The sequence below is a fragment of the Sturnira hondurensis genome, unplaced genomic scaffold (assembly GCF_014824575.4).
Source record: "Sturnira hondurensis isolate 20B ecotype Veracruz unplaced genomic scaffold, ASM1482457v3 Scaffold0001221, whole genome shotgun sequence".
Lineage (NCBI taxonomy): Eukaryota > Metazoa > Chordata > Mammalia > Chiroptera > Phyllostomidae > Sturnira > Sturnira hondurensis.
Genome location: NW_028073852.1, coordinates 6,867,132 through 6,892,138, shown reverse-complemented (window position 1 = coordinate 6,892,138; position 25,007 = coordinate 6,867,132). Strand labels below are relative to the sequence as shown.

Genomic DNA, 25,007 nt, shown 5'->3' with positions numbered 1-25,007 from the left:
AAAGGTTTTTCAGGGGGCCTCCGGAGACTCATAGTATTACTGTAAAAATAGTTTTAACCTCAAGGAACCTTCTGAGAAGGCTGAGCCACACTTCGAGAAGGTTGAACTAAATTATGATACAATAACAAATGATGGCAAAACCTGAGTAGCTTACAGGTTTATGTTTTGCTCGTGCTATATAGATCCACTATGCGTGCCCATGGTTCTGTTCCACGTCATCTTCACTAAGGACCCGAGGTTGACAGGGCAGCCTCCAGCTAGGACATTGCCAGTCAGTGCGATGAGGGAAAAGAACTCGGTAAACCACGCTGACTTTTAAAACTTGTGCTTGGGAGTGATGTCATTTTTTTTTTCATCAGCCAAAGCAAGTCACATGGCCAAGCTTTAGTTCATCAGGGGCTGAGATGTATAATCTTCTGCAGGGAGGGGCCCCACTGGAAGAAATACCAAGTATCTCCAACCAATAAACAGACAGTGAAAGCGGAGCGGAAAAGGAACGGGATTGGGTAGGATTTAGAGAATAATATTGCCCCCCTAGGGCCACCGTACTACAATCTTGCAGCTACTATTATGTTGTTTTAGGGGCGGAGCGAGAGGAAATTTAAACCGAAGCCGCGGCGGAGAGCGTTTAGAAAGTGATACTCTAGTTACAGAGCTGCTGCCGGGGCTCGGGATTCCGAAAGAGCTCATGGAGTCCAAGGATGCAATACGGCGGCCTTGAGGAAGGAGTACGGAGACCAAGAAAGAGCCTAGGTATTTGGGGGAGCAGGAAAAAGGGTACGGATGTTGGGAAAGGGAGAAGGAGTGAGAAGGAAAGCAGAGAGGTCTAAAAGTTGGAGAGGAGGATAACAGGGTCGGGAAGTGGACACAGGTATCCGGGAGCGAATAGATGCCGAAGCTGGAGACGGTAGAGGGGCCAAGAGGAGTCACAGGAGTCGAGTGGACAGAGATCTGAAGGGGATGAAGGGACTAAGAGGACAATTGCCTGGAAGGTGGCGCGGAAGTCGAGATGGGGTACGGCTAAGGATGGAGTTGAGTCTTGCTGTACTTGGTAGCCGCGTTGGGGATTGTGCAGGATTTGGGAGGCGAGGGGGAGAGGGTGGCGGAACGTCGGAGGCCAATGAAGGTGATTCAGCTCTTTTGTCCTTTTGCAGGCGACGATTGCCCTGAGCTGGAGAGTTCAATGGCTGAGAGTAGTCTCCGGGCTCCGGACCTTGGTAGGTGGCCGGTCAAAAACCAGGGATGGGAGGTCCAAGTTGCTACTCCTGCCCCACAGCCTCTTGGGATGAAACGCCGAGAAACGTTAGCCCGGTTGGAGTTTTCTAATTATTAATGGTTTTGTGTGTGAATATGGCGCATGTTGATGGATGTCATGGATCATTTAGGAATTCACGATAGAGGTCAAACAAGAGCTTTCAGTCTGATATTACAAACTGGATTGGCAGACAGATGGGAAGTCAGAGCTGTGTAACCATATTAACCTTATGCTCATGGTTATTTTTATTATAAATTATTAAGTTTATGGATAGACGCCCCCCCACCCAATTATATTAGTGTTTTGGCACCTAGTCACTTCCCTCAGCACCACCCTCCCCTGTCTTCTAGTATCTTCCAGTTTTAGTCCTGAAATGCTACAGACATGGTAATTGGTTGTTGCCTTTTAGACAGTAGAACACTTTGCTAAGTTATTCACTCTTCTTGCCCATGTCTTGATGCTTTCTTCTGGATGTATCGCTCTTTTTTTCTGGAGAACTTTCTCCAAGAGTGCTTTCAAAAGGGAGCTTTATGTGACAAACTTTCTGAGGCTTTATGCCTGAGAATATCTTTATTTCACTCATGTACAAAGATTCTTGAGTCAAAGTGTTTTTCTCTTAACACACTGAAAAATAACAGTAGTTCCTTCACACAAAAAGCAGATGCTTTGCTTTTTAAAATTTCGTTTCCTTCACTTTAGCAAAACCATGAATTAAGGTGTTATAATGAAGATTTTCACGTATTTTGTCTTCCCATTGACCTCAGTGATCTAAGGATACGGAACACTGGCGATGTGGCCTGTCCAAAATAAGATGGGCTGTACGTGTGAAATACACACTGATTCTAAAACTTAATATGAAAGGAAATGGAAACTGTTTCATTAGTACTTTTTAAAAATTTTTTAGATTATTTATTTATTTATCTTTAGAGGGAAAGGGAAGGAGAAAGGGAAAGAAATATCAATGTATGGTTGCCTCTCATGAGTCCTCTGCTGGGAACTGGCCTGCGACCCAGGCATGTACCCTGACTGGGAATCAAACCGCGATCCTCTGGTTCACAGGCCCCTGCTCAATCCACTGAGCTACGCCAGCCAGGGCATCAATAGTACTTTTTGTATAGATTATATTTTGAAATAATATTTCTTAAAGTATTGTTAAATAAAATATATTATTAGAAGTAGTTGTGTCTTTTTTTAGTTTCTTGCGTTTTGTTTTTTCTTTTTAATGTGACTAGTAGAAAATTTAAAATTACTGACATGGCTCATATTTGTGACTCATTTTTATTAGCACTAATCGAAAGAATCGTAAGATCAAATACATTATATTCAGAGTATACAAAATGTTAATATATCATTAAAATGTAATTAAATTAAATGGAAAAATTTTAATTGTGGAAATAGTTTTCCTTGGTTTTGAAGACTTGTTCCATCTTCCTTGAACTTCCAGTGTGCTGTGCGAAGTCTGACGTTGTACACGTTTCTAGCCTCCCCCCGGCCACAAACACCGCAGGGCCGACTGCTCTGTCGGGACCACCCTGCCCACCTCGGGCATGATTGCTCTCTAGCAACAATATTATTAACAAAATATTAACAATATTAGTGCTCACATTGTTATATGAGCGGTGTGTCAGGGGGAAGAGGCTAGAAACGTCAGACTTCGCACAGCACACTGGAGGTTCAAAGAAGATGGAACAAGTCTTCAAAACCAAGGAAAACTATTTCCACAATTAAAAATTTTACATTTAGCCCTGGCTGGTGTAGCTCAGTGGATTGAGCATGGGCCTGTGAAGTAAAGGGTTGTTTGGTTCGGTTGGTGGAAACTGAACTCTCTGGTTCGGTTCCCATTCGGGGCACATGCCTGGGTTGCAGGCTGGGTCCCCAGTAGGGGACACATGAGAGGCAACCACACACTGATTTTTCTCTCCCACTCTTTCTCCTTCCTTTCCCCTCTCTCTAAAAATAAATAAAATATTTAAAATAAATGAAGACCTTTCCCTATATCCCCATACTTCCCTTAAAAAATTTACATTTAATTTAATTACATTTTAATGGTAATATATTAACATTTTGTATACTCTGAATATAATGTATTTGATCTTACGATTCTTTTGATTAGTGCTAATAAAAATGAGTCACAAATATGAGCCATGTCAGTAATTTTAAATTTTCTACCAGTCACATTAAAAACAAAACCCAAGAAAATAAAAACAGACACAACTTCTAATAATATACTTTAACAATACGTTAAAAATATTATTTCAAAATATATTATTTCCTATCATTTTTTGCTTCCAAATTAGTCATCATTATTATTGTTTTATAGTCAGTGACTATTTATATATATATATATATTTTTAATAATTGTCCCTACCCCTTGTTTATTTTTATTTTTTTAGATTTTATTTATTTAATTTTTACAGAGAGGGGAAGGGAAGGAGAGAGGGGAAGAAACACCAGTGTGTGGTTGTCTCTCACATGCCCCCTACTGGGGACCTGGCCTGCTACCCAGGCATGTGCCCGGACTGGGAATCGAACCAGCAACCCTTTGATTAACAGGCCGGCACTCCATCCACTGAACCACAGCAGCCAAGGCTGATTATTTATATTTATGCACATTTTTTACCAGTTTGTTTAGCATTTCAGTCCTTCCTCTGGGTTAAGTTTCTTTCTTCCCAATGTACACCTCTTTGAAGTCCTTTAGTAGTAATTGGTTGGTGATAAATTGTCTGGGGTATTGTTTGCTTAAAAAATGTATTTGGGACTTCCGCCAAGATGGATGCATAGGTGGAAACACTGTGCCTTCTCCCACAACCAAGTTTGACTACAACAAAAGTTTTGGAGAACTAGAACACACCCAAAGACCAGAACACGGAATTCTACGGAAGTCCAACAGCTACGAACTGTTCAACGGGGACGGTAAGAGAGGCGGAACCAGCAACGGAGCTGGGTCGGGCAGGACAGATCCCCCGACCTAGGCGCTAGGTGCTTGGGCAGCACAAAGCCAGTCGGGGTGCGGGGCAGACTGACCAAGGTCGCACATTCACACACAGTGAGAGGGACCACGCAGGCCCCAGGGGACGAACCCAGTGGTGGAGGGCCGACAGCGGTGACACACTCGAGTGCAGTGGAACGAAATGCATGGGCCTGGTGACCGTGGTGGCTGCGGTGCCCGTGGGGGTCGCGGCAGCAGGCGGCGGAGGGAAGCCATTGTCCCTCTTTGACCCCACCCCCACATACAACATCACAACCCAGTGACTAAGTTGCCCTGCTCCGGTGAAAACCTAGGGCTCCGATCCTGCTACTTAACAGGCACGACCAGCCCAAAAGATGGCGCAAGAGGAACTCAAAGTCCCAGAGCCAATAACCCTAAGCGACCGGGAAATTGCCAGCCTCTCAGAAGCCCAATTTAAGACACTATTTATCAGGATGCTCACAGAATTGGTAGACTACAGCCACAAATTAGAGAACCATATGAAGGCTAAACTAATTGAAATGAAGGGAGATGTCCAGGAAACCAATAGCGATGGAAAGGAAACTGGGACTCAAATCAATGGAATGGACCAGAAGGAAGAATGAAACATCCGGCCAGAAAGGAATGAAGGAATGAGAATTCAAAACAATGAGGAGAGGCTTAGGAACCTCCAGGACATCTTTAAACGTTCCAACATCCGGATTATAGGGGTACCAGAAGGGGGAAAGAAACAGCCACGAGTGGAACACTTATTTGAACAAATAATAAAGGAGAACTTCCCCAGTCTGGCAAAGGAAATAGACTTCCAGGAAATCCAGGAAGCTCAGAGAGTCCCAAACAAGTTGGACCCAAGAAGGAACACACCAAGGCACATCATAATTACATTAGCCAAGACTAAAATGAAGGAGAGAATCCTAGAAGCAGCAAGGGATAAGGGGACAGTCACCTACAAAGGAGTACCCATCAGACTGTCAGCGGATTTCTCAAAAGAGACCTTACAGGCAAGAAGGGGCTGGAAAGAAGTATTCCAAGTCATGAAATCCAAAGACCTACAGCCAAGATTGCTTTATCCAGCAAAACTTTCATTTAGAATGGAAGGACAGATAAAGTGCTTCTCAGATAAGGTCAAGTTCAAGGAGTTCATCATCACCAAGCCCTTATTATATGAAATGCTAAAGGGACTTATATAAGAAAAAGAAGATGAAAAATATGAACAGTGAAAGGACAGCAAACACACAGTTATTAACAACCACACCTAAAACAAAAGCAAACCAAGAGGACAGCTAGAGCAGGAGTGGAACCATAGAAATGAAGAACACATGGAGGGTTAGCAACAGGGGGGTGGGAGGAGGAGAAGGGGGGAGAAGGCACAGAAAATAGCATAGAGGGTAGGTAGAAAATAGATAGGGGGGAGGGCGAGAATAGTGGGGGAAATATAGAATCTAAAGAACTTGAGACACGTGGTTATAAACTAAGGGGGGGAGAACGGTGGGGGAGGGGGTGTTCGGGTGGAGGGGAATGAAGGGGGGGAATAGAACAACTGTAATGGTATAATCAATAAAATATATTTAAAAAAATGTATTTGACCCTCAATCTTGAATAATTCCTTAGTCAAGCTTAAACTTCTAAGTTGGCATTTCTTGCATTTTAAATAAAATATTTTAATAGTATTGAAGTATTTACTAATTTCAATATTTGGAGTCTCTATCTGGTCTTTTTTTTTTTAAGTTAAATTGTTTTTTTCTTTTTAAGATTTTATTTATTTATTTTTAGAGACGGGGGGAAGGGAGGGAGAAAGAGAGGTAGAGAAACATCAATGTGTGGTTGCCTTTCACGTGGCCCCCACTGGGGACCTGACTTACAACCCAGGCATGTGCCCTGACCGGGAATCAAACCTACAACCCTTTGATTCGCAGCCAGCAAATCCACTGAGCTACACCAGCCAGGGATAGTCATTCTTTTTGGGGTTCTCAGAGATCTAAATTTGCTGTCTTTTATTTCCACCCACTCTTACCCATGGTGGTTCATTTCCTCCGTATATTTTATGGTGTTGGAGTGTGAGCTAATATTTAATGATGCTTTATCTGAGGAAATTCTGGGAAACGTGGTCTGGGCTATCTATCTATCTCTAGAGTCATTTTGCTTTTGATTCTCTGAGGTATGCCAAGTGCGACTAGCTGGGATTACTTTTTACATTAATTTCTGTTCTGTGGCCGTGGTAGTGAGCACTTAGACCACATAAGTAGTGTGAGCATGAATCCCAGACTCCCGGGAGGCCCGTGGTTCCGAGTTCTCAGGAAGAGCTTCCTTACCAGAGCCCGGGCTAAGATGCACAATAATGCCTCCTCAGTCGGATGGACTGTTTTCTCATTTATCTTTTCTCTCAATTCATGCAAGAGTTCTCCCTTCTTTTCTTGACTTACTACTCCAGTTTTTAGGTTTCCAGTATACTTCCTTGCCTTTTTGAAGATACGTGTTATACTTTAAAATTATTTTTTCTGTCCCATCCCTTACTTATGACAGATAAATAACCTATATGAGAGAAAGCATCTTGCTTTCTTCAATTGCATCATATTTTCTTATAAGCTAATATTCCCTTGAGACTCGTAGCTGCTCTGATTGATACTGTATGTGCTTCTGGAAGGAAGACACAAATGCTTAGGCCCTAACTTATGCCCCTCCATTGAGTCTAGAGACTGGGGGTTGGAGAGAAGAGGAAAACCACCCCAAGGCAGGAATACTGGTCTCGAATTCTCATTTGTACGCCCGCAGCCTACCCAGGGCATACCACACAGAGGCCATCGGTAGAGGCAACTTGACTTACAGGACTCTCTCTTCCCGCAGACTTCTCACTTCATTCCTCTTTGTTGTTGTTTTCTAGGGGCTCGGCTAAGCGCATCCAGTTGTCTAGGAAAATGCCGGAAGAGCTCACTAGATGCTGGGAGGTGGAAGCCCTTTTCTGGAAAGTCCTTTTACTTGGATCTGCCTGCTGGCAAGAACCTGCAGTTTTTGACAGGGGCCATCCAGCAGCTGGGCGGGGTATGTGACCCGCCTCTCCCCTGTGTCACCCACCCACACCTTCGCAGGTTGTACGGCAGGAGCCGGACAGGGATTGTACCCGTGTCCTCCGGTGTCTTCAGTGGCATCGCTGCCTTTTTCCACAGCAATTTCCAGTGTGAACCATATTTTAAAACACAGTTAATTTTTTCTCCTAATTAGAAAAATAATATCTGTTTATTCTAGAAATTTTAGAGAACATGGAACTGCTACAAGTGACAACCATCATTTTAATGTATTTATTTTTGTCTAGACTCTTCTCTCTTCTTTTTCTTTTCTTTTTTTAAAATATTTTACTTATTTTTAGAGAGAGGGGAAAGGGGGGAGAAAGAGAGAGAAACATCAATGTGTGGATGCCTCTTGCACACCCCCTACTGGGGACCTGGCCCACAACCCAAGCATGTGCCGTGACTGGGAATCGAACCAGGGACCCATTGGTTCACAGGGCTGTTTTCTTCCACAACTTTGTTGAGATACAATTTGCCTAACATACAATTCACACGTTTAAAATGAACAATTCGGCGCTAGCTGGGTAGCCCTGTTGGTTAGAGAGTCATCCTGATACGCCATGGTTGCAGGTTCAATCCCCGTCAGGGCACATACAAGAGTCAACCAATGAATGCGTCTATGGGTGGAACAACAGATTGATGTTTCTCTCTCTCTCTCTCTCCTTCTCTGTCTCTAAAATAAATAAAACTTTAAAATAAAATGAACAATTCAATGATTTTTAGTATATTCCCAGACCTGTCCAAGTGTGATTACACAGTCAACTTTAGAATATTTTCATCACCCCCAAAAAAGCAACTCAGACCCATGCCAGTCAGTCACTTTGGGTAAAGCATTTGCCATGTTTGAGTCCTTTAAAATATTTTTAAAGTGGTGTATGTCATACGGCACTTGTAGTAAGGGTTGGCACAGGCATCTCTTGTGGTTAGGAAATAGGATGCTAGTACTTAGCCCAGAAGAGGTGGGTCACAGGGAGGCCCCGTCAGGCGGCTCAGGGTACAGGCACTTAGCGGTGGGGACAGGCTGAATGGCAGCTGTACACCCAAACTGGCCCAAAAATGCACTGGAACTTTCGTTTTTTCTGTCAGCTAGCTTTTGCTGTATAAAAATCCACCAAAGAATTTGGACTTCAGTCAAGCTGTTTCTCATTATTCTCTGAATTGGCTCAGGGGGGTTCCCTCAGAGCTGCATTTTGCTGGAGGTTCATCTGGGCTGGGAGGACCAAGCTGACCTCACTCACACGTCTGGCGGTTGGTGCTGGCCGCCTCTGGGGGAATCTCATACATTCTGTGCGAAGCTCCTTAACGCACAGCGTCTGCGTGAGCACTGTCACGGGTATACCTGGTAAGCTGGACCAGCAACGTGCACAGTGGTCTCAGGGCGGCTTCCCAGAGGTGAGAGGAGAAGCCGCGAGGCCTCTTAGGGCCTAGGCTCTAGGACTACACACATTATTTTCACCATTCTGCTGCACAAAAGGAACTCTGTTCAAGGGGATGGAAGAATAGGTCTCCACCTCGTAATAGAAGGAACAGCAAAGTCACACTGCAGATGAGTGGGTGTGCTGGGATGGGCGGGACGTGCAGCCGTGAGACCATCTCCCAGATCTATATGGGCTAATCCCCACTCCGCTCCCACGGGCTCTAGCTTTCACTTTTGCCATATTACAGAAGGTAGACAGAGGTGCTCCTTTAAGCCATAATTTTAAAGATTTCTTTTACATTGTGGTAAAGTGTATGTGACATAAACTATGCCATTTGAACCATCGTTAAGTGGACAGGTCACTGGCATTAATTCCATTCACACTGTGGAGCAACCATTAACACATTTTTGTTTCCAAAACTTTTGTCCCCCCAAACAGAAGCTCCATCACCGTTAAGCGGTAACGGCCCACTTCCCTGCCCTCCAGTCCCTCTGTCTCTGTGAGTTTGCCGATTCTGGACACTGCAGAGCAGTGGGATCACTGTCGTTGTCCTTTGGCCTGCAGCCTGTTTCACTGAGTGTGTTTTTAAGGTTCGTCCATGTCCCAGCACATAGTAAAACTTCATTTCTTTTTCTGGCCGAATTGTATTCCATTATACAGATATACCACGTTTTGCTTATCTGGTTTTCTGTTGGTGGACACTCGGGTGGCTTCCACGTTTTGGCTGTGGTGAATGATGCTGTGGTGAATGATGCTGTGGTGAATGATGCTGTGGTGAGTGTCGGTGCACAGGTGTCTGTTCAAGTCCCTGGTTTTAACCGCTTTGGGGATATAGACCTAAGTGCCAGGTTCCTCACCCAGTTACACATCAGAGACATTGTGCATCCTTATTTCCGGTAGTGTGCTCAAGCTGGCTGGGACTAGTTTACAGGAGCCAATTATTAGCATCTCTTTCCAAGTCCACGTTCAGTGACCTGCTGGTCATGCTGGTGGCTTAAAGTCAGCCGTAATGGGAGTATTCACCTCACAGGCATCAGCAGAGAGATGCCACACAGCAGGGATTCCCCCCCCCCCCAGAGAGTCCGTCATTAAACGTTTGCCAGCTCACTACCGCTTGTTTCCAGCTTTTCTTCTTCCCACAAACGTGAGTTAAGTGCCGCCCCGTGCCTGGGGCACTGTGCTGGGCTCGTGGGACACGGAGGTGAGCCAGACCCTCTCAGTGCCCACGAGGGACTTCAGGCAGGTGAGCAGATGGCTCTGCAGCTGAGTCGTCGCCAAGCCCCTTTTTGTTTTCATATGTTAGGCGCCTCTTAATAGTGTAGCCAGGGTCACAGATACAGGGTCTGGATGTCTCCGTGTATCTTCCCAGAAAGATCACGGCTTAGCTAAGCTGACGTCTCGCCCTCTCCGGTCCCTTCATTGTGCTCCTGCTCCGGGCAAACTCAGGCTGGTCAAGTAACTCAAAGCCTGTGACCTCCTGCTGGGTCGGAGCAGCAGTCAGTCCTGGAGACAAAAACCTGCGTTTATATATATAAACCCTATTGTATTTCAGGGTGAGGTCTACTCGGGGGCCCAGTGCAGAACTGCACTTGGTCTATTTAAAGACATCGATTCTGGAACTTCTGGCAGCTGAGGTTTCCTTCTCCAGCCTCTTGGTATTGATGATTCTTCATCTGCCTTTTGGTGCTCAGCCACCTCTGTGGTCTGGTTTCAGGTCATTGAGGGTTTTCTGAGCAAAGAAGTAAGTTACATCGTGTCCAGCCGCCGGGAGGCCAAGGCAGAAAGCTGCGGGACAAGCCGCAGAGGCTGCTCCAGCCCCGGTGAGGCCCGAGTGGAAGTGCCGTCCAGGGCCAGCCGGCCAGCCAGCCACGCCAGGCCTGCGCAGAAACCCGCAGACTCGGTACGAATCTCGTGGCGTGGGAAGGGTGTCTTCTCCGCACAGAGGAAGTGACCCTCCACAAGCCCAATGAGGCAGCTCTGGTTTTAGTTTCATCTGGTTTAATTCTCACTGGAATTCAGGGGCTGGAAGTATTTTTTCCCAGCTCTGGGTTTAAACATCTCACAGCAGGCTTTCCCCGTGCAGTTTCTTTTATGACGCTTTGTCCCCTCACACGGGACTGCAGAGTCAGAGGTTCTAAAGCAGTCGGAGGGTCCTCTGTAGACCAGAGAGGGCTCGTTGACATTGGCCTAGACCTGTCTGCTGGACAGTGCAGAGACCCACAAAGGGAGGTCTTAGGACACCTGTAACCCTTTGACCTCTGGTGAATGCGGAATGCCCTTCTCCACTAGGGCCCAGGCCGCAGCTATCTGGGGGTGACCTGAACTTGGGTGTGGCTTTACCTTGACCTCTGAAACGCTCTGTAGGCTCACGTTTCAGCCACTCCTGGGCTGTCATGTCTCCCTGCTTTCCGAGACATGACGCCATCCTGGCCCACCCCTCTGTGAATTCCTGTTCATGCACAGGTGGTCCTCAGGCATGCCTCACTCCCTGCCCCTCCCTTCCCGGCAGGTGCCGATGAGCCGGGGCCAGGAGCTGCTGCAGAAGGCCATCAGAAACCAGGTGAGCTGCGGGTGCTGAGGGTCTTCGGGAGTGCAAGTGACCCCATACACCGCGTGGAGCTGTGCAGGCGCACTTAAACGTGCACTTTTTTCCAATAAATAACTTGCACTGTTTTTGACTCACGGTTGGGAACCCGTGGATGTGGAGAGCCGGCTATATTCACTGATCTATGCCATCTTTTTTTTTAGGTTTTATTTATTTATTTTTGGAGAGAGGGAAAAGGAGGGAGGATAAGACGAGAAACATCAATATGGGAGAGAAACAGCCATCGGCTGCTTCTCACACATCCCCCACCAGGGACCTGGCCCACAACACGGGCATGTGCCCTGACCAGGAATCAAGCCGGCAACATTTCAGTCTGCAGGCCAGCACTCAGTCCACTGAGCCACACCAGCCAGGGCTGATCTATGCCATCTTATACAGGGGACTTGAGCGTCTACGGATTCCGATGTCCGTGGGAGGTCGTTGAGAAGCTCCCTCGTGGGTACCAAGGACCCACTAATTTGGGGGGACCCAAAGGTTGTATCTGGATTTTCAACTCTGCAGGGGTTGGCACCCCTAATCCCCGTGTCATTCAGGCTCAGCTGTACTAACATAAAACACAGCTTGTGAGGTGTATTGTCATTTCCTTCTTACGGATGAGGAAGTGGGCTTCAGAAGTTAAGTCAATGTCCAGAGTCACCCAGGGTGTCAGTGATAGGTGAGGATTTGACTCCTTGAGGTTTCCTCCCCAGAGCCCTGCCCAGAGAATCTTGGAGGGAGGCGTGGGACACATCTGTTCTGCCCACGGCCAGACTTAGTGAGCCTTTTACAAGTAACTGTTCATCCCTTTTGTGAGAATCCGGAACCATTCAGGTTCAGTGGCAGGAGGAGGAACTGAGGTGATCTCATGAGAGGAGCCACTGAAGTGGCACCAAGCCCTGGCTGGTGTAGCTCAGTGGATTGCGTGCGGGCCTGCAAACCCAAGGGTCGCTGGTTCGATTCCCAGTCAGGGCACGTGCCTAGGTTGCTGGCCAGGTCCCCAGATGGGGGCACATGAGAGCAACCACACATTGATGTTTCTCTCCCTCTTTTTCTCCCTCCCTTCCCCTCTCTAAAATGTAAATAAACAAAATCTAAAAAATGGCATCAAGACAGGTGCATTGACTGCGATGAGGGAGGAGGATGCCAGCTGGGTGGGAGCAGTCTGTGGCAACATAGCCTCCTGCCAGGTGATGGTGACCGTCACTCTGGTTTATTACACATAATGTGCTGAGAGCCTTCCTCACGGAGGCCCTCCTACAAGCAGCTCTCTTACAAGCAGGTGTTCCTTCCTGGTCACAAGGTGGCCAGGACTGAGGGTATAGGTAGACCGGCAGTCCGTCCCCTCCAGATGTGGCCAGCCCACGTGGAGCACAGGGTCTCCCCGAGGGTCGGGGTAGACCCTCCCCACGACAGCCCTCCGTGCGAGTGACGCAGAGCTCCCCGAAGCCAGGACAGCCTGTCTGCTGGGTGTCCAGGCCTTGTGGCGTCTCATGCTGCCGCCTGGCTCTGCTTCTTCCTTCCAGGGGAGCGGCAGCAGCAGCGTCCTGACCAACGCCCGCTCCTGGGGAGTGAGGATCCTGCGAGTGGACGGTACCGTTCCTGCCCGGGGCCGCCGTGGGAGTGGGGGGAGAGCTGGTGCCTGACCGGGAAGGTGCCCTTTTAGAGAGGTCGTAGTGGGTGAGCTGGCTGGAGGCAGCAGGCACACACAGTTGCCGGTGTAGACCCCCAAGGTGGGAGGGGGTGCAGACAGCAGTCGGCAGCAGAGCGTGTGCCGGGAGGCGCTGTCCTGTCTAACCCACGCAGCCCCGCTCCTCGGGCGTACGTGATGATCTCATTTTATAAGTTACGAAACACCCCTCGTATCCATGACCACTTACCGGGCATTTACTCTGTGCTAGGAACTACCTCGTGTAACCCCCGCCACAGTCCCTGCCTGCGGTGCCATTCACTTAGATGACTAAGTGAATTGTCCAGTCTCACCAGCAGTGAGGAGCCTGACCCACATTCCAACCTAGTTTGGCCCAACTAAACTTCACGTCATTTCTTTTCTGTAGGGTTGCCTCACGTGATCGCCACCCTTTCTGCAGGTTGTGATAAATTTGCACTGGAATAGCTGCCCTGGATAGGCCGGCAGGGAATGGTCCCCATACCCAGCTCCACCTCGAGTGGAGCTTTCTCTGATCCTGGCGGTGGCGGGTCCAGATCCCGCCTGGGGTCTGCTGGGGGGCAGAGGACTGTGCGTGGGGAGGCCCTCGTCTGGCAGGCGGGCGTTCCATTGTCCCCAGAAAGTGGGCTATTTCTGACGCGATCCAGTTTCCTACGCATTGGAGGAGCCACAGCATATACGCCCCCCACTGGGGCTTCCGCACTAAGGGGGGCATCTGAGTAGCCCGGGCGGTTTGGTCTCCCCCACAGAAGCAGCTTTTCAGAAGTACCTGAAAGCCCTCTGGGAGCCAAAGCCACTTTGTGTTCAAGAGTCGTATTCATTGCCGCAAAAGAGCAGGCAGCCAGCTCGGTCCTTTTCCAGGGGTAGAGGGCCCTGCCATTTATTCGATTATCACCAGGTGCAGAGGTGACGCATAGCCAGAAGGTGGCAGGCAAGGTTGGTGCGATCCGCCGTGCCGTGCCTGGTGAGACTCCGTGCCACAGCCCTCTGGTTTCTCCACAGAAATGATGACGCACGTGCAGCAGCTCTCTTCAGATGCTTTGCGTCTGGAGAAACGAGGGCCAGAGCAGCCCGAGGTAGGTCGTCCCGCCGAACCGAAGGGAAATAGGCGGTTTGCAGACTATGAAGTCTGGCAACATTAGTAAATCTATGCGCCACCCAAGCCTCCTGTTCCCGGCTGTCCTGGAACAAGTAGGAGGAGCACAGCCTCAGTGAGCTCGTCCCTGGCGTGCGTGGCCTGCCCTCCCCTCTCGGTGCCACCTGCCAGTCTCCATGGTAGACGGAGGCATGCACTGCCACCCAGGCCGGGGACAGTCCTGGCCCAGATAAAACATAAGTGCCGGTGGCCTGCTGGCCAGGCTGCCTTCCTGGGGACGTCTCTTGGCCCGGCAGATAGCAGGGGTGGGGCCTGCGGTGGGGGATACAGTTTGAAATAGCTGCTGTATCCAAATTCTGGTTTGGCTTTCCCTTCCGTTGCTGGAGTTAGAACCACGTGGGTCCCCTCGAGACAGCCTGTGCTGATTTAAAGCCGAAGTGCTTTCACGCGGCCCGAGTCCGAGGAAGGACCCAGCCCTGCGGGTCCACACAGGAGTGGGACCCAGGGCGGCAGCAAACCACCTGACCACGTGCTTGGCCTCAGCGCCCTCGCCCTGCACCCTATGGTCTAGGGCTCTTTGGGGTTTTGCTGCTGCTGCTGCTGCTAAATAGGTTTGCATTGTCACAATTAGAAAAGGGGCACAGTGGAAGTCCCTCCCCTCCAGTCTGTTCCCCAGCCACCAAGCCCCCTCCCTGAGATGAGCAGAGTGAACGCTTCCTCAGGCAGCCTTCCAGGACTCCACACGCTTTCAGCAGACAGGTGGAAAATTCCCCCTTTTGTGCAAATGCGCAGAATCGTTACTTGACTCTGTTCACTTCATAATCTCTTCTTTGGATACTTGGGAGTTTTTTGGAGTGAGTTCTGGGTACAATGCCCTATGTGCCCAGGGGTGTAGAGGGCATCTTTTGGGGGGTCTCTGCCCTGGAGCGTGGATCTGGGAGTCATGGATTCACTGCTCCTTCCTCTTTGCCCCGTCCCCCACCTCCGTGGATGTCTTCATTCTTTCCATCTAGTTTTTAACACCAGCTTTGTTTGACCTTGGCCTACATGTTGGTTTTGACCAACAGTCAGGGTACATGAGGTAGGGCACAGGGAAGCAAAAGGCGCTGCCTTCACCCTTGTCCTGCAACCTGACCTGAAATGACCTTGTGCCCTGACAGCCTTGTACTGACAAGCTGCCGTTTGGTGAGCACCCGCTCTGTGTCAGGCCTGTGAGCTGCCCCCACCCATCTGTGCCCCATCCGAGCAGGTGGTGCGTGCGCCTCACATCACAGGCGGCACGGCGCCACTTTCCACCCTCCCCCCCCGCCCCACAGGGCTCCGCAGCGCTGGCCACTGCTTCCGCCTGCACTCCCTCCACAGAGTCAGCTTGAGACACACACGGCTCACCCCTCGCTGTGTCCCTGGGGAGGCGGAGGGAGCCTTTGTGCTCCGCTCAGCTCTAGCTCAGGGCCCAGCCGACAAGGGAAGCAAAGTGGGGCAGACTCACAGCGACGCAGCTCACCCGCCCACTTGCTCGACCCCCCCGCCCCGCCCCGGCTCCCTCGAATCCTTAACCTATTTTCCCTTCCCATTTAGGGACCATGTCCAGCTGAGTCAAGAACGCGGAGAGGTCAGTGTGGTACCTGTTCCTCATCTAATTGCCATCCCTCCCTCCTAAATGCTTCCCCGCGACTCCCTCTGTGGCAGCATCTGCTCGCTTTTCTGCGGCAGGAAGCAAGGCCAGGTTGTATTATCCCGTCGTGTTTCCAGGGCCCGGGCTCTGGGGAGGACAGTGGCAGGAGAGGGGCGACCCTGTGTGAGTCTGGAGCTGCTGGGCTGGGGCTTCTCCTTCGAGCCGAGCCCCCAGGTGGTCCCACCAGCTCCCGCGTCCTCTGGCTGTTCCTGGCCATCAACTGAAGTTCCGCATCCTCTTCCCTCTGATTCAGGAGCAGTTTGGAGTGGGCAGTTGAACAGCTGCCTACCACTTTGGGAAATGCCAGACTCCCCGAAACTGACAAACAGGCAGATTGACAGCCCCCCCACTCCCGGCTCCTCTTGGACAGCAGGAGAGGTTCCCCCCCCCCAAGGATGTTTCTCCCAAAGATGCTCTTTAGGTGGCATTTACTCGCGCACAAGCAGGAGCTAAGAAAAGTCGCTTGGCACCTCTCACGTTCAAAATTCAAGGAAACCTGTGGGGGGATTGATTTTAATAACAGTCTCAGTTAATTAGACAAGGGATCGCTCCCAAAAAAGTAATTAATGGGAGCTGTCTCTGTGCAAGGAGAAAGTCTGCTTTTCTCGCTCCGGTTCTGGTGGCTTCCTCGCACGGGTCTAGAAGCCGTGAGATGCCAGCCTCTTTGGACGTGGTGGCTGTCACTTCTGCCCAGACCTGCAGCTCCTTTGGCAGGACCTCTGGTCACCATGGGAAGGTAGAAATGGTTCTTAAGGCCTAAGAACCATTCTGTACCCTGTGCCAGTAACACTCTCTAGGGGACAAATCTCTTGATTAATTGACTGCAAATTTGTCCTCCCAGAACCCCTTTGCCCTATTGGGGGGGGAGGGGCACCAGATTTCACCTTTGATGTTTTTTTACCACCCTTCTGCTAAGATCTCTAAACATTCTCTCTCTCTCCCCCTCTCTGCTCCCCTCACCCTAAAAACAAAACAAACCCAGGCCCCTCAGCATTCTGAGATACAGGAGTAAAGGTCTGGGGAGGCGTTTGCCGCAGAACCCAGCAGGGGCTGGGTTCCTCCCGCTCAGCTAGGTTTCCGCCGATCAGTGGACAGCCTCCAGGACCCGAGTGGAGGAGGGTCCGCTGTCCCAGGACCCCAGGCACCTTGCAGCCTCTCCCCACTGATGGTGGAACCCCCTTTCTCCCAGCTTAGAGGCTGGAAGAGATGGGAGTGGGCGGCTTACCTTTGTCAAGTGCGCACCTGGAGAGGCAGTACGTCCCGGCTCTGAGAGGCTCTTAGGCCTTGGCAGGGCCTCGCCGCTCCGAGCATTTCCTTTGCGTGCCGCGCAGGCCCTGTGCCGGGCAAATGGAGAGCTAACAGTGCACACTTCCTTTCCAGTGGCCAGACTGAAAGAACCGTTCCTCAAAATTGAAGACGAGAGCCGGTGAGTGGGGCCTGCTCCCTCTCCTCTGGCCCCCACCAGGCCCCCACGGCAAAGAGGTCCTAAGCTGACATGGGGTCGTGGAGCCCCTCAGCCCCGTAGCTTTGTCTCCGTAGAAGCCACCCTGTTGTGGAGAAGCCTGGCACAGATGGGGAGGGGGGGCCCAGAGGGCAGCGTGGCCTGGCTCACACTCCCCTCGGCCATGAGTCAGAGGGTGACGGTCCCGGGTGTGAATCATCTGTTAGTACTCTGCTCTGATGAGCCCGTGAAGTCCCGTGCCGGCTGGTTCTCTCTCCACGCTCACTCCGCGTTGTGCACCGACACCTGCTCTCAAGTCGCTGCTGGACCCAGCGCGGAGCCAGCGCAGCGGTCTTGGCTACAGTGAGAGTGCTGGGGTGCTGCCGGGGCTCCCTGGCGTCCAAGGAAGCCCTTCTGTTGTGCCGGGCAGAACCCTCTTCTGATACTTGTCCTCGTGACAGCCCTCGGTGGGAAAGAGGCCACCCTGCTCCTCGTGGGGAAACTGAGGTCAGAGAAATTAGGAACTTGCCCCTGCCACTTCATTAAGGAAGCTTAGCCGAGGCTAGAACCCAGGTTCTGAGGCTGTAACCGTCCTGCCTGGCACCCTCTCCGCTCTGCCCCATGCACCACGAGGGCCCCTTCGATCTGGAGCATGAGGACAGCCGCGTCCATGATCACCTGGCGAGCTCTTAGCCGCCTGGGTTACCACTGACTCTTCCGTGAGTACCAGATCAAAAGGCCACGTGAGTCTATAAGTATCTCAAAAGGTTTTTGAAAAGATAAAAGGCCCATGTGTACCCATCAGAGAGTCCAGGGACCAGAGTTTTCTGGGCCCCTCACCCTCACACAGGGCAGCTAAAGGACCCAGCCCCAAGCCCGCCATTCTGCCCGTCCTCTAGGAGGCCCCGAGTTGCCTTCACAGAGTTGGCTTTGGTGGCCCAAAAGTGAGTGTCAAGAGCACAGGGGTGGCGATGAGGTGCTGTCTCCTCCCGTTCTGGTGGGATGGTGCATGTGTCCATCCATCACAACCTCTTTCCATCCAGTTAAATACAAGCAGGCATGACACGTGCATACACGGTGGCTGAGAGAGCCTGCCAGTGCCTCCAGGGCTCTCCCTGCACGCAGCAGGCACAGGTGACGCCACTGTCAGCAGTGCAGGGTACACGTACTTGTGTGTCCCTAGCGTGAGAGGCAACAGAAGAGATTCCAGTGAAGCTGGGGTTTCCGGTGATCTTTTTGCGTGTTGTTCTGAAACAGGTGCCTTCAAAGCCTGATAACCTTGCTGCCCCCCACATTCCAGCCTCTGAAACATAAACAAAGAAACACTGAAGAGAAAGACATGGGGCACCAGGGCTGCGGAGGGCACCCCCTTCTCTTCAAGGATCTGAGAAATTTGTTAACTCATTCCTGAGGCCACAGGGCTCTCGCTGAGCCACCCAGAAACCCGTGGCCTGCACCCCCCACCCCCTCCTCAGGGCACAGGCCGTGGCACCAAACACGTGGGGCGTGGGGGGAAGCCCCCAGTTATATCGCAGGGTGCGCCAAGTGTCCGCACACCGTCACACCTGGCTCCGAGCCGCACGTGAGCAAGCTGGGGCAGACCACCAAAAACGCCCAGCCCCGTCTGACTGCAGAGCCCTCGCCACGCTGCTTCTCTGTTCGAGATGCTCTGCTTCAGAGGCTGCAAAGGGGCAGCCCGGAGCAGACGCGTCGCTTTTCCCGGAGCGGTGAAATCACTGCTCTGGTTTAAACACTCGTCCAGTCAGATTCTGCGAGCCTAGAGTCCTCAAAGGTGGTTTCAGGGTCAGGAAACAAAATGGAAGAGTAGGAAGAACTAGATCAGGGGTTGGGAGACGGGGCTTCTGGTCCGGTCTTGGCCACATACTGGCCGTGAGCCCTTGGGTGAGTTCCAGAACCTTCTGGGCTTTCTTTACTCCACGTGTCTCAGCTCAGGGTGGCTACGGGGCTCAGGAGAAGCAGTGAGTGCAAACAGGCTTGAATAGACAGGGAGAGCTTAAGGATGAGTTTTACCTAGTAGGGCTAGTGGGAGTTTTGTGTCAGAACCTGGAAGGTGTGCGGGCGAGAGTCCACTATCGGGGTCGGAACTTGAGGGGGTTGGGCTGGCCCCCCCTTCCTCATCCTTTTCCTTCCGCACGATAGTCAAAGTGGAAGTTTTCTGTGTTTCAGGAAGTTTCGTCCCTTCCACCATCAGTTTAAATCCTTTCCAGAAATTTCTTTTCTGGGACCCAAAGACGCAAGTCCCTTTGAGGCCCTGACGACCCCGGGCAGCTCACACCGCACCAGGTGGGTCTTTTTGGTCCCTGAATAACGAGGGCTGGTCACAGGCCGGAGTCCTTCCCTCAGGGGCCTGCTGGTCAGATTGGGAATGGCCATGTGTTACCTCCGTATGCGAGGTCTGTTCTGGGAACTTAGCCCAGAGAAGAGACAAGGAGTGTTCGTCCGTTTTATTTGGTGTTCTCCGTTCGCACTGAGGAACTTGACCTGTGTCCAGAGGACAGTAAGTAGTCTTGTTTCTGAAACTCGGATCTGTAGACTGCGTTCATCGGAGCCCCCTGGGGTCCCATTGAAAACACAAGTTCCTGGCCCTGGCTGCGGGGCTCGGCTGGAGTCTCATCCACACACCAAAAGGTTGCAGGTTCAGTCCCCTGTTGGGGTGCATACAGGAGGCAGCCAATGAAAGTTTCTCTCTCACATTGATGTTTCTCTCCTATCGGTGTTTCTCTTTCTACCTTACTCTCTCTTCGAAACCAATAAACATCCTTGGGTGAGGATTTCTTTAAATGCCAGTTCCCAGACCCCACATCACACATACAGCATCACAGTCTCTGATGATGGAGCCCCAGAAGCTGCATCCTCCCAGGCTCCCCGGGTGACTTGGTGCACATCATTGTTAGAGGCCTTTGGGCTAAATATAAGGAGTAACTAAGGGGCAGGGGACCTTAGTTATTTAGGCATTGTGTGGCCTGAAGTGGCTTGTGGGCTTATTGGTGTTTGTACTCTGCAGACGTGTGAAATGTGAACCTTCGCTAACCAAAGCGCAGGGGGAACGTGGCTCAGCTGATGGGCCAGATGCCTTTGCAGGCCCTTTCTAAGCCCTGGACCACATGGTTAGTTCATAGACCTGGAGAACAGGGCAGAGCAGACTCAGCCAGCGAGATTCCCCCAGCAGACGGAGGAGGGGCAGGATCGGGAAGTAGTGCAAATGGGAGCAAAACCAGCAGGGGACGTGGCAATCGGTGGAGAGGGGAGGAAGGGGAGAAGGAGAGCCAGCCAGGGGCGCAGGCTCTGGCTGTAGGTGGTGCTGCTGGGCCTTGGGCGGCCATAGAGGGGCCAAGGGGAGGAAGGGGAGGTGGCGAGGCAGCGAAGCTTCGGTGTCTGCCTGTGAGGGGAATAGAGAGGACGTTGGCCAGGGTTCCATGTGCGTGGAAAATAAGTGGTAGGAAATGTTCGATTTTTTAAATTTAAAAATTATTACCTTGGCTCAAACTTCAAGCATCACAGAGGGTTTAAAGCCTCCCACGCCCGCCCTCCAATCTCCAGGCCACGGGCCTCCCTCCACAGAGGGTTTCCGCGTCCTGTGCCCCCTCTCCCCACACAGAGCGGTGTGAGACCCGCGGGGCCGGGTTCTGCTGGTGCCACTCACTGTATCTTCGATTAGTAGCTAAGAGCGTCCTTACTCCCTTGCGTGTCTGCAGGGCACCCCGTCGCAGGGGTTTCCTGTGTTCACCCAGTCTCTTATCGATGGATGTGAGATTATTTTCAGTCTTTTGTTGTTATGAGGAAGGCTGCGGCGAATAGTCTTGCTCCAGTATGTTTGCCGAATGAATTCCTAGAAGTGGAAATACTGGGTCAAAGGGTGCCTGCATTTCTAATTTTGCAGCCTAATGGCTTTCACAGAGGCCACGCCAGCAAACACCGACCCACCCCCTGGCTCCTGCTGAGAGCTGTGGGACCTGCCGGCCTAGGCCGACCCGCTAGATGAAAAAGCCTCTCTCAGTGTAATTAGAATCTTCATTCCTTCTCATCACGATTGAGGTTCCGTCTGTGTTGTTTGGTCATTTGAGTTTCTTTGTTTCTCTTCAGTTATCGATCACTTTCTTGGGGGCTTGTAAGGGGCCCGTCACGCAGGAGGGGAATGAGTCCTCTCTGTGTGAGTGTAGTTTTCCTGTCTTAGGGGCATTTTGTGTCCTACTTAGTCCTCAAAGGAGACTGTGTTGGGTGCCTTGAGTTTGTTTGGACAGCCCAGGAGCCAGGGCCTACAGGCTGTTTGAAGTCTGGAACTAGAACTCAAATGAGAAGTCAGGTTTGAGATAGAGATTTGAAAGTCCTTGGTGACGGCAGCTGTGCAGGGGACAAGCAAGCATGAGGGGGAGGGGATATGTAAGGTGGAGGAGGTCCAGGGCGGCCGGCACAGTCCCCTCACTGCTGTTGAGGCCTTTTCCCTTCCGCCGTGCAGGTCCGACGAACGTGGGTTTGGGTAGGAACGCAGGGCTGCAACTGCCCTTCAAAGGAGTCCAGCTGCCACCCACCGCCACGCGTTCTCACCTGTGGTTCGAGGCGGATGGGTGAGGAAAGGACGGAGCTGGGACAGGGTGCCCGTGGGGCGTCCCGTCTCTTTGCCTCTCCTGCAGCCCTTGGACAAGTGGTGCCTGGTCGGACCTGCCTGTGGCTGTTTGGTCTGTCCCCTCCCTGCCCGAGCTCCAGGCCCTGGAGCAGCAGTTCTGCTCTGAGGGCCCGACAGTGACCACCTTCTCCCACCTGTTTTCTCTCCAGAGAGCCCCAGGGCCAGGAGGCAGGCCGCCGCCGGCGCTCGGCGCACAGGAGGAGGAAGGGGTACTGTGAGTGCTGCCGCGAGGCCTTCGAGGAGCTCCCCGGGGTGAGCCCCTCCCACTGAGCGGTCGATGGCCCGAGAGGGCCTTTCCCTCCCAGGCTCTCCCTGCGCCGGCCTTGTCTAACGTCCTGTGTCTCCTCTCGCCCCGGGCAGCATCTCCAGAGCGCCCAGCACCAGGGCTTTGCCCGAGAGGCCCACCCGTATGCAGAAGTCGATTGCATCATCGCCCAGCTCAGCCACAGCTTCGTGGAGAGCCCCTTCCAGGCCAGCCTCCCCAGGTGAGCCCCAGGGCACAGCCCTGCCCAGGGCGGCGGGTGTGGCCACCCCTCCCTCTTCCGCTGCTGCCCTGTCTAGGTCGGGCGGGAGGGACCCAGGGTGGCCAGCGCGAACCAAGCAGTGGCATTTTTCTATTTTCTGGCCTTTCTTTCCTGTCACCTTCTATTTCGTTCGCTTTAGAGATGCGGGGATGGGAAAGGCCTCCACTTGTGGCCTCTGCGAATTGGAACTGGACCCAGAGTGGGGCGCATCTCCCTCCCTGATACTTGGGCGTGGCCACAGTTGTGCGGGGGGACAGAGCCTTCCTCAGTGTACTTACTCCGTGGTCACGTGTCTGGTCATTGCTGCCTGTCTGGCCTTCCAGCAGTGTGGAGGGGGGATTCCTGGGTCCCTTCCAAGTGAGCGGAGACCCGGGTCATTCTGCCCCTCTAAAGTCACCTCCGGAAAGAAGGGTTGTGGGTGCGACAGTGGAATTCAGGGCTCTGAGCTTCCATCGAGGCGCTATGGCTTCACCTCTCAGCTGGTCTCCCCTTGGCCTTGCTTCCCAAGCCCGGCTGGGGCCGCCAAAGGGCACAGCCTCCTCCGTGAAGTTATTAAATGGAACAGCCTCTAACCTGTTCCCCTGGCCAGCCCTGACCACAGGCCGCAGGGCTGAGAGGCACAGATGGCACTGGCCCCTGCCACAGGGTTGGACCCAAAGAGCAAGCGTTTCACGGGGCCCCAGGCCCACCCCGCCCTCATCCTGGCCCAGCAGGGTCCCAGCTTCCTGCCTGCTTTGCAGCTGAGCCCTGTGGCCCAAAGGGTATTTCTGTCCCCACAGGCACCCAGGCTCCCCAGCTTCGGATCGTGACCTCCTGTGTCCTGAGACGCTGTCTCCCAGCCAGCCTGCCTGTGGTGGGGCAACACCTCCCAGGATGAGGGAGGAGGACGACCACCAGACCCTGGACAGCCCCGGACAGGACGGGGTGGTGGGCGGAGTGAAGGCACCAGCTGACTGTGGGGGTGCTGGTGCGGTGCCTGGACCAGCAGCAAGTGGCCGAGACCTGGGGGGGTTGGCTGACACCACTGTGGACTCCCCAGGGACACCGGTGTCCAGGAGCCCCACTTGCCAATGCCTTCCGACCAGCTGCAGTTTTGCGGACCTCTCCTCTGGCCCAGACCCAGTGCTTGTTGGCCACAAGCGGAAGGTTCAGTTCCCCCGGGGCAATGCCAAGAAGCGGCCAGGGGTCTCCTGGCCACAGGCCTCATTCTCTGTCCCAAGAGCCCTCCGTCCCTATGGCATCTGGACAGCCGATGGCAGACAGCACTTCTCCCTTCCCCTTCCAGGCCAGGAGTCCAGCCCTCTGACCTCTGTCCTGCCCTGGTGCCCCCCACAGACCAGCCTCTCCCTCCCAGACCCCTTCCCCTGGCAGCACACAGACGGGCCGGCTGAGCTCTGGGCCACACCGGCCCCCTGGCCTGGGGGAGGATACTCCCCAGGTTCTGAGGATTCTGAGTGTGTAGCCCCTAGCCCTGTCTCTCAGCAGACTGACCAGCCTCCCAGCTGCTCTGCAGCTGCAGGCCAGCTGGCAGCCCACCTGCACTCAGCTGCGTACACGTAGCCCCTAGGAGGGCCTGTGAAGAGCTAGGCTACCTCTCTCCCCAGCCCTCTGCCAACCAGTGGGGGAGCAGCCTCTCCTGGCCCCCTGCCTCCCCATCTTCCTGCACCAGCAGCAAACTGCTCTCGTGCATCACTCAGGGCACGAAGCTCTTCTCGGGGCCAGAGCTTCTGTCTGGAGGGCCAGGTGTGCAGGTAAGAGTTATACCTCCTCGAGTGCTGCAAACCCAGCCAGGGCGGAACAGAGACACGGAGGAGGCTCAGGGCCTCTCCAGCAGAGCCAGAAAGAGCCTGGGGCCCGGCCTTTGAAGTCCAAGTGAACAGCTGTGGCCATGGCCAAGCTCTGGGCTGGACAGACCTGGTCCTCCCGCCCACCCAGGCTTCAGGTGAGACCAAGGGAGTGTGGGCTTAGGGACTGCCCTCTCCTTCCCTGCCTCTGGCCGAGTTCCTGACTGGGCAGGGATCTGCGATGGGCTTGTCCAGCCATGGCCAGCTGCCTACTTGCCAGGAGGCAGAGGCAAGCTTGGCATAGGAAGGGATTACAGAGAAGCTGGAGCAGCGGGAACCCTGGCCTGGCTTCCTGTCCCTCTGCAGGCACTTGCCTCTTTGCAGAGCCCAGGGTTAGTTAGTGTTCCCTACCCCCACCCCAGCCTCCTTTCACACAAGCATGTGGCTCTCTCCTGCCTTCTGCAAAGCCTGTGTGTCCCCTCCCCCAGCCCCCCACGCTGTGCACACAGATCCTCGGGAACATATGAAGCAGAGGAGGGGCTCAGCGACGGCACTCACAGAGCTCCCTCCCCCCGCACTTAGTGGGGCCATAGCACTGACCTTGCCCCTGAGCCCAAGATGTGGCCAGGTCCCCGTCTGGGGACAGACCCCTCTCTGCTCTTTCCTGCCTCAGTCTGGGCCACCCACCTGGGACTCTGTTCCAGGGTCAGCAGCTCCCCAGCCAACTCCTCCATCACCCTCTTCACTCCCCCCATCCCTCCCTCCCTCCCTGAGGACCTCCCCCCATTTCTCTCAGCCAAGCCATTAATCTGGAGACAGAGATGGGTTTGCTATCGATTCCTTAGCCACTTTTTTTTTATTATTACATTTTGTACTGTGGTTCTCA

The 25,007-nt window shown here is 52.6% G+C and overlaps 1 protein-coding gene across 1 annotated transcript; it reads left to right on the top strand.

The window, feature by feature from the left end:
• The first annotated feature begins 602 nt into the window (after positions 1–602).
• Positions 603–25,007, top strand: DBF4B (DBF4B-CDC7 kinase regulatory subunit). Its single transcript, XM_037067494.1, has 14 exons — positions 603–777; positions 1,155–1,217; positions 7,105–7,262; positions 10,421–10,606; positions 11,216–11,266; positions 12,814–12,880; positions 13,959–14,032; positions 15,631–15,664; positions 17,108–17,153; positions 19,356–19,472; positions 20,885–20,901; positions 21,965–22,065; positions 22,174–22,298; positions 23,117–25,007. The coding sequence occupies exons 1-14, from the start codon at positions 702–704 to the stop codon at positions 23,895–23,897; spliced, it is 1,896 nt and encodes a 631-aa protein (XP_036923389.1). The 5' UTR covers positions 603–701; the 3' UTR covers positions 23,898–25,007.